At 34.7% G+C, this 9,996-nt stretch overlaps 1 protein-coding gene across 1 annotated transcript; it reads left to right on the top strand.

The window, feature by feature from the left end:
• The first annotated feature begins 2,090 nt into the window (after positions 1-2,090).
• LOC107808759 (peroxidase 12-like) lies at positions 2,091-4,907 on the top strand. Its single transcript, NM_001325829.1, is given in 3 exon segments — positions 2,091-2,350; positions 2,688-2,882; positions 4,092-4,907. Coding segments are annotated over 3 exon segments (1,065 nt in total). The 5' UTR covers positions 2,091-2,107; the 3' UTR covers positions 4,719-4,907.
• Positions 4,908-9,996: the final 5,089 nt, after the last annotated feature.

Raw genomic sequence — 9,996 nt, 5'->3', positions numbered from 1 at the left:
TTAGTGATGGCATGTCCTCATTTTTTGATGCTTCATTTTCCTCCACTTCTCCTCGTTTTACTTTGTTGTCGGCTTCTTTACTCCTAGTTTCTAACCTAATACATTGAACATTTGGCCCCTCTATCAACATCATATCTAATTTGTGACGTGATTTGATTTACAGAAATAAAGGTAACTCAGTGATGGAAGAAAGATGGTGAAAAAGACGTGAGATTCTACTATCCGTTAGTGGAGGAAAACAATTTTTAAAAGAATAGATGTAATTTTTGGGAGAACTAAAAGTGTAAAAATGTTGAAAATATGGAGGGCTATTAGTGATCAAGTGAAAAAATAAAGATGAATCTGAGTCTGTGTCGAAACATGAGGGACTATTTTGGATTGTTTCTCCCGCACGACATAATGTTAGTCAAATATTTTTGTTCTATAGCCAATTGCTTAGTTAGTCATTATCTTCATTATATTTATGAAGTAGGTATAAGTTGTCATTATTTTATCATAATTTGTATCAGCATCATATGTATAAAGCGACATTATGAGAACACAGAAAACATTTATAGAGTAAATTGAAACATCAAGATTAATAGTCTAAAATGTTATCTGGTTTGAATTAATGCTTAATTTGTTTACATACAATTCTTAGCTAAGAGGTATGCAAGTGTAAATAAAAATTACAACTTGAAATCAAAGAATTTTGGAGTACGAAAAATCAATTGAAAGTGATCAAAGACAATTAGGATATGGTTGGTGCGATGTAGTTAGTAAAAGTCTAAGGAGTTGTTCCTTGCTGAGATCACACAAGCATTTATCAATATTTGCTCGCTTCTTGCACTTAAAAATGTTGCAGCTTCTGGTTTTCTTATTTGTTTTATTGAAGTGAAAAAGGGATGTCTCCGGAATGCAAATTTTAATTTTTCGTATGGGATGGGGTTTTTTCACTTTTAACCTGCATCGAAAATTATTTATATTTGGTAGCCGAAAAAATATATAAAATTTATATAATTTTTGAAGTGAAAAAGGGATGTCTCCAGAATGTAAATTTTAATTTTTCGTTTGCACTTAAAACGGAAAGATTACCTCGTTGCTTGTTCTGCTTAAGAGGTTTAATAAAGTTCCCGTAACAGTTTAAAAAGCTATTCGAATTTTTTTCTAACAGAAAATGTTATAAAAGTGTGTGCCGGTGTCAAATGTGGATGGGTTGTATTTTAACAAAGGTTGTATTTGACGGGTTAAAATAAGCTGAATCAATAAATGAGTTGTATTATAATGCGCCCATTGGTCAAAAAGCAATCTTGTGTATAAAGTTTTATATATTCACGAAGGGTCTATGAAAGGGATACACCTCAATGGATGTGATATACACAATCTATCTTAATGTAAGCATTAGTGGCCAGAGGCGGATCCAAGATTTAAATCCTATGAGTTCAATTTTAAGATTTTTAACATTGAACCCATTATATTTTTAAAGTTATGGGTTCATATCTACTTTTTTATAATTTTAATGAATTTTTACATATAAATTTTTATTCCGCGTCGAAAGTTATGAGTTCAGTTGAACCCGTAGCTAGTACGCTACATCTGCCTCTGTTAGTGGTTGCTTCCAAACTCGAACTGTACTGACCTATAGGTTACGTGGAGGCGATTTACTATTGCTACAAAGCTCTCTCTAATATTATTTGGAAAAAAATTCAAATATTTTCATGATTCACCACTCTGAATAAACAATTTCCAAGAAAACCTGATATAAGAATTATTACTCAAATATTTGTTTTTTACCCCTCAATAGTCGAAGTTGCTAGATCGTCCAGCAACACTATATTTGCTTCAAAATTAAGTGTTGTTTATATGCTCTTCTTCAAGGTTTAATTTATCACCGTGCATGCTTATGATATATACGTATTTTGGAACAAAAAGAAGGTATACTATTAAGGTAAAAGAGGCAATTTTTTAAAACCATTTTTCCTAGCTTATGGTACGTATATGACAGGCCATTAATCCTAAGGGTAAAATTGAAAAATAATACTACTAATAAGTAACTTCCTTCCGGCTATAAATAGACCCTAGTGAATGTGAACCTTTAGCAATAATTAACCTCAAAAGATCAGCAATAATGGCTTCAATTACCCTTTCTTCTTTTGCTGCTTCACTTTTGCTGATCCTTTCAGTCAACTTTTATCAAACAGAAGCTCAAGGTACTCAACCAATTGTGAAAGGTCTTTCATGGACTTTCTATGACTCCATTTGCCCCAATGCTGAATCCATCATCAGAAGCCGCCTCCAGCAGGTTTTCCGGCAGGATATTGGCCAGGCTGCCGGCCTTCTTCGCCTTCACTTCCATGACTGTTTTGTTCAGGTATTTACCTAACTCTAAATTCTAAAATATTTATACGTTCAAGTCACTTATAAAGTAACTTTAGGAATAGTATTAAAAATCTTTATGGTCAGTATATAACTTAAATTCTTTCTCCAATATAATGGAGATATAAACTGATCAATGAAGTTTCGAAGTTGGTTACATTTGATTTTCTTTAGTAAAACATTCGTGAATAGTGAAACAAGAAAGACACAAAGAGAGAACTTAAAGGTTTCAGTGAAGTTGTAACATTGCACCTAAACGATTCAATGTAAGGTTATAACGAACTATGATATACAAACTTACAAGATAATTATGTGCCATTTTTGATACACAGGGTTGTGACGGATCAGTACTATTAGATGGTTCAGCGAGTGGACCAAGTGAGAAAGATGCACCTCCCAACTTGACTTTAAGACAGCAGGCATTTAGGATCATTGAAGACCTTCGCCGCCGTGTGCATCGAGATTGCGGTAGGGTGGTCTCTTGTGCGGATATCACTGCTATTGCTGCTCGCGACTCTGTTTTCTTAGTAAGTTCACATCACTAAAAATTTACTCGCACCTAATATATATTAAATCGTACTATTTATCATGTTTACGTCATAAATTGAGGATCCCCTTCCCTTCCACTTTGTACATATAACAATCAAGTTCGGCTAGATTGCTCAGAAGTCGGTATAACAGCAATTCTATATGAGGATCCCACTTCCACTTCGTACAAAATATTCTTTTAACATATAACTAAACTTTTTTCTTTCAAGACCTTTAACTGAAGTTAGTTTTAAAGTTTTTGTGAACTTATGACATGAAGCAGAAGACTTTGTAGTCGTGGAAAATTGGCCTATATTTTTTAGAATGTTTGAGATCCTTGTTTAAAAATTTTGGATAAGATCGGACTCAAACTAGATCAAGACTGTTCGAGTAGTTAAAGACCGTTCGAGTAACTAAAAGAAAATTCGTGGCCAAACAACTCAGAAGCGTATTTCTAAAGTTGTTCAATGTGATAAAGCTTTATGACAAATAATTCAATAAGCTATAGTACAAAAGCTTCAAACAATTGCCAAGTATCACTTCTCAATAATGTTCGCATTCAAGCGTCAATGTCAATGAGTTTTAGCTAGACTGACACACCATTAATACAATGTCAATATCTCGGAGTAGCAGCTTTTTTTTTTTCATTTTCTTTTCAAATTTTAGACTCCGCGTTAATTAGTTCCCCTCACCATGAAGTGAAGAATTATTTTTTAATTCTTATAAAAAAGTTAAGAACTAATAGGACAGTTTTTTTCACGTGACAATTATACGGCATCAAATTAGTTTGTAATTAATATTTTTATCAGGTTATCAATTACACCCATTTATGGGACGAACCTCGGATTTCGAGAGTCAAACTTCTTAATGTTGACCTTGAATTTAGACATAGAAAATTTTTTGAAACAAAATTTATATATTTGGAAACTAAGTAAAAATACTATAAATCACAATAATTAGCAATCCAAAATATCTAAAAGCATATAAAAATTGCGGTTAAAGAAAAATTGAGATTCAGAAATTCGAACTCCGCCACATATATTGGGACGGAGGGAGTAATTTTTTACCATAAATATTCATATAATCATGATCTTATAAGTTTATTTGATTATGCAAATATTTTCTAAGTATCCTTCGTATTGAAATTAAAGAATTCATCAGGCTTAACATGAAGTAATTAATATCTCTATTCATGGATAATATTGCAGTCTGGTGGCCCTGATTATGATCTACCTTTAGGAAGAAGGGATGGACTCAACTTTGCAACAAGAAATGAAACCCTAGCCAACCTTCCACCACCTTCATTCAACGCTAGTGCCATTTTAACTTCACTTGCCACCAAAAACTTCACCCCAACTGATGTTGTTGCACTTTCTGGTGGCCACACCATTGGCATTGGACATTGCACTTCTTTCACTGAAAGACTTTACCCTAACCAAGATCCCTCGATGGACAAAACATTTGCCAACAACCTTAAAAACACTTGTCCAACCTCAAACTCCACGAACACGACTGTTCTTGACATTCGATCACCTAACAAGTTTGATAACAAGTATTACGTTGATCTCATGAATCGACAAGGACTATTCACATCGGATCAAGATTTGTACACGGATAGAAGGACTCGAGGCATTGTTACAAGTTTTGCTATTAACGAGTCACTTTTCTTTGAGGAATTTGTGAATTCCATGATCAAGATGGGGCAGTTGAATGTGTTGACTGGGACACAAGGTGAAATTAGGGCCAATTGTTCGGTCAGGAATTCAGCTAATTATAATTTGCTGCTTTCTACTTCTGTTGCAGAAGAGCAACAAAGAACTTGGTCAGAAATATAATGTAGCCCTTTGTGGTTATTCTAGCTACATGTGTGTTGTCTTATTTTTTGAAGGATAAATTAAGAAAGAGAGTACGTGCTATGTTGGTTGTCTTTGTTTAGAACTATGTGTGACAAGAATCTTTGTGAAGACAAGTGTTTTGTCTGAGATGTACTCTGTACTATTCAATAATACGTAACACTTTCGTTACTACTTTAGCCAATCTTAATATCTGTTACCCACGTATTGTTTTGATGAACTGTGTTTTATGGTCTCGATTAGTTTCAGACTTTCAGTCTACCAAAGCTGCTATACGTGTATCTATATCTGCACTAACCTTACTTATATTTATACAGTATGATTTATGTTATTACGACTGTATAATGAAATTTTACACTATCAGTGAAATCTAACTAGTTATATTATGTTCTCACTTAAAAGAACAGATTTGATATGAAAAGTTATCAATTGTAGTAAATTTACACGATTTGTAGAAAAACATATGCATTGTTAATATACAAAACTTACTACAATCTCCGACCCTTGCCTCCATTTTCTCCTCCAAAATGGAGTAAACTCCAAAATAGAGTAAAGTTACTCCAACCATTACTCCATTTTTTACTCCAAAAAAAATATTCCATTTTATATTCTTCTCTCTTCAATATTATATTATTATCTTTTATTTAAATTTTATTTTTTATTTCTATTAAAGAAACTCTTATCTTTTTTCTTTTTTTACATATTCATCACATATAATTTATATTCCTTATATAACCATTTAATATAAAATTATTTTATACCATAAATTTTTAAAGAATATAATTTGTAAGCAAATATTATAAATTATATATGTTAACGGATAATTCAAATAAAAGTGAAATCATTGAGATACAAGATAATTAAATATATATTACATTATGGTAAAATTCAGATTAAATACTACATAAATATTCAACTTTCACCTCTAGTATGCTCTCATAAATGATCTATTAATGCATTACGAAGTGCAAAATGAACATCTTTGTTCTTAATTTGCACCATTCCTATTTTGAGACGATTATACATTTTATAGTTGTTAATAAAATTAACTTATAATTTTACATAAAAATAATAAATGCACGAAAATTAATTTATCAAAATTATATGCCAAAATTAAGATGTAAAATTAATATTATAAAGAAATTACATAAACAAAATTAGATATATATAAAGAGATAAATTAAAAGAATTAAATAATAAAAATAATAATAATATAATAGGGAATAGTAATAGAGGAGATGAATAGTGTCACTCCAAATTGAAGTGCCACTATTTATCCCCATTTGGAGCAAAAAATAGAGCAGCATTGGAGACCAATTTTTCCAAAAACCAACTGTTGCTGTCGAAGATGGCCTCATATTGTACCATGTGTAAAGTATTAATGGTGCTTTATATGTGAGTGGGTCCAATTTCTTAAATTATTGGTGAACCAGGCCCATATTAAATGTCCCAAATTCATGAGGGGGGCAAATTTAGTATGTCATTGTTAGAGAAATGTATGTCTTCGGTAGCTTCCAAAAATAATAGCCGACAACTTTTTTTTTTTTTGCATTCTATATACAGATAACACACATATTTTATATATTTTTGGCTAGCAAATATAATTAGTTCTAACCGGCCGTCAATTATGTATTTTTCCCCTTTTATTATTATCAAGCAGTCATGCTAAGAGTATTTTCATTTATCAAACTTAATTGACTCCTAAAGCAACACAATGTATTCATAGGTCACTGATAGATCTTTGTCGAGAAAGATACGAGGCCCTTGTTCTACTTGGGCGCCTAAATGTTGGACATCATTAGAACTAATCGAGAAGGATTGAACCAAAGCCTATAATATTTGTCATCAAATGGATAAGTGAATGATGGGGATGGCCCAAGTTTAGCCCATTTTGTTTCCTATCAAGTAGGCCTCCCAAGTCCAAATCTGTTTTAACTTAGTTATTGCTATCGTTATTAATTATGTTATTATTTTCTTATGGGAGAAATTCAAAAATAGCCAGGTATACAAGTGATAATTGAAAAATAGTCACAGTTTCAAAAGTAATCTAAATTTAGCCATTTTTCATGTATAGATAAATCTGAACGAAAATACAGTTCAAAATCCGGAAAATATTCCAGCATAATATACTGGAGTTCCAGTATAATATACCAGTCCAGCATAATATGCTGGAAGTTCATACACAAGTGCTCCAATCTCCGGTATATTATGCAGGAACTTTCCGCGTGTTGGAGTTCCAGCATAATATGCTGGAAGTTCACCCATGTGCATCAATCTCCAGTATATTATGCTGGACCGGTCCGTGTTGCAGCAAAATAGTGGCTATTTTTCAATGACTTTGCAAATGCTAGCTATTTTTGAATTACAGTCCGAAAATTGGCTAGCCCGTGCTATTTTTACTTTTCTTCTTGTTATTTTTACTCTTGTTGTTTTTCTTTTTTTCATTTTTATTCTTTTTATTATTTGTTTAAATAGTGTACCGTTATGTACTTTTAGGTGTCAGAAAGTAGAGAAAAAAAAGTGGAAAAAATAAATTAGATCTCCCTCCTCGTCCAAACCCATACAATATAATAAAAGACTAGAACGAAGAAAAACCGAAACAATGAAAAAGAAAAACCGTGTATATAGTCAGATACCTTTAAAAAGTTATGTACATGAAAGGAAACGAATTATGTAAATAAAAATTCATCTTCCTATTTACTTATTTAATTTAATCAATTTAATTAATTTAGTTTATTAACCTTTGTTTCATTCTTTTGTACAATTCACCTAAATGCCGCTTGCCGGCGGTACTCTTCTTGAAACGCCGAATATGTAATCAGAATTTGTCTACTCCTCTTTGTTCTCATTCTTTCACTCCCGTTATATATTCTCACAGACTAGTTATGAAAATCACATCCACAAAAATAGCTATACATTTTGAAGAAGAAAAAACACTAGAGGAAGCAAAAAGATGGCCAAGGCAAATGACAGAGTTGCTACTATGTTCAACGTCTTGACTTTCATGATCCTCTCACTTCTTCTCTTCATCACTTTGGCCGAAAGCCAAGTCATTTATTATGGTATAAGACTTGATCACTTGCTCTTCTATTTCAATCCCACATTGGCACTTTACAAAGGCCTTATAATGAGGAATTAATATTATTTACCCTAAAAATGAATACCAATTGAATTTATACGCGATTTAAAGGATACGTGATTTAATTTAACACGAATGATCTAAGAACAACAAATAATTAAATTGAAAGAAAACAAAACGATCAAACCAAGTGCGATGGATGATTAAGCCTGACTTTACGATGAACACCGCAAGTTGGCTCGGATTAAGTCCTCGAAACGGGATCGGTTGCAACTAAATAAATAAGCAGTTGGAGAACACTTTGAACAGTAATTAGAGAACAAATTTTATTGCTTTGATATGCATGCCAACAGTGGTCTTTTAAAAAAAGTTCTCCCTTATATATAGTAGGGGAGTTTCAATCATTGTACAAGTCTAAATAAGGTAAAAATCTTTTTCTTCTGGTAAACCGTGATAGGCCGTTGATACACGGGCGAAATTTGCACCGTAATATCCAGTTAAGGGCGGATATTTCGGCCCCTCGTTTGTCCTTTCCAGCAGTATTTCCTCTAGTCTCGGTCCTTTATTTTGCTTGAACTCGATTCTTCCCATATTTGGCCGTGTCCGGTTCTTGGCACATCATTCATCCTCCCCGGACTCTGATCTGTGGGAGCCCTCGGCTTTACCCGAGGTCATATCAGATCTCCTGTCCTCTCGTTCTTTTACCAAAAAATCGGGGGTAACTGTATTCCCGATTTTATCCGTACACAGATAGTCCCCTCACTTTTCGGAGGGCAGATTTATAGGAACGACGAGAAGTGATTAACTGATCCCGGTTCCTTCTTCCGTACGCCGCAAGTGAGTTGACAAGTCAGTGAAACGTCATATCAGTCGCGTCGTTCTGACTTCGGACACATGTCAGCCGCCGGTTGACTATCCTCGATGGGCATCAAATGCGAAACATCACGCATTCATTATTTCCCTCCTATAAAAGCTCCGGTTTCTTTTTTTCGCTTTTTTACTTTCCGATTACAAACCTTCTCAAGTTACCCTCGAATTTCTTAATTGTTCATCATTCCCTCAAATCTTCACAAATTATTCTTCACATCTTCATTTCTTCATCTTCAATCTTCGAATCTTCATATTTCGTCTTTAGATCTTCAAGCTAGACCTTCAAATCTTCAAATTTTTATATCAGCCTTCAAACCATCATATTCTTAGATAAAGATGGCAAAAACCTCAAATTCAGTGCCTCAGAACACTGCTCCTTCAACCTCCACCCCGGTCACAGATATCGAAGTGGCCCTTCCGGTAGTAGCCCTGGAACCTCCTCTTAAAGATTTTATCCCTGGAGGCTGCTCCATAAATAACGACTTTAAAGTCGAAAAAGCCTCTAAATAAGGAGATCGAGGTGAGAAGGTGAGGAGGCGTGGAGGTATATCTGCTCCATCACCGAAGACATGCTCCTAACGGTCCGGGAACATTGCAAGTGGGAAGGCAAGGAAGTAGTCATCCCCGATCTTGATGAGGATATCACAACGCACGTGTAGGGGTACTTACGCGTTTATACGTACCCCTTCACGCTTGGCCCGATGGACACGGTGGTCCTCGACTTTTGTAAGAGGTACGAGGTCTGCCTCGGGCAGATCCATCCGTCCTTTTGGAGGATCGTGACCCTCCTACGCCATTTTGCCAACAATACGGAGGAGCCCCTGTTCACGATCGACTATCTGCTCTGTGTCTACAACCCCTGAATCTTTCGAGAGGGGTTAATCAAGCTTGCCTGACGGGAAAAGAAGGCTCCCTTCTCGAGCATCGACGAGGATAGGGACCGAGGCTGTCAGGGGAGATTTGTTTGGATAAAGACCGAAGATCTCATTCCCTCCGAGTTCCTGTCGTTCCCTAAGAAGTGGAACTCAACACGTAAGTTCATCCCTTTTTAAGTTGTCAAAATGAACCTTTGAACTTACTTCTCTTTCTCATTACCCGTATTCCCTGATATGCACCTGTCGCCCGAGTCCCCAATGCAATCTCCCATTTCAGGGAGGGGGTCGAGGGTATCTGCAAACAATTGACATACTTCGAGCGTGAGTGGTGCAAACTTTCTAAAGGCAAATGGGAGGCTCAGGGAGGGGGTCGCGGATATCCCATGGTGAGTGATCTTCTTTTCCTAATTGAATTTCCTTTTTACTTTATTGTCAT

Source organism: Nicotiana tabacum, chromosome 12, assembly GCF_000715075.1.
Source record: "Nicotiana tabacum cultivar K326 chromosome 12, ASM71507v2, whole genome shotgun sequence".
Taxonomy (NCBI): Eukaryota; Viridiplantae; Streptophyta; class Magnoliopsida; order Solanales; family Solanaceae; genus Nicotiana; species Nicotiana tabacum.
The sequence above is the reverse complement of the archived record's forward strand: the minus strand, read 5'-3'. Positions and strand labels throughout refer to the sequence as shown.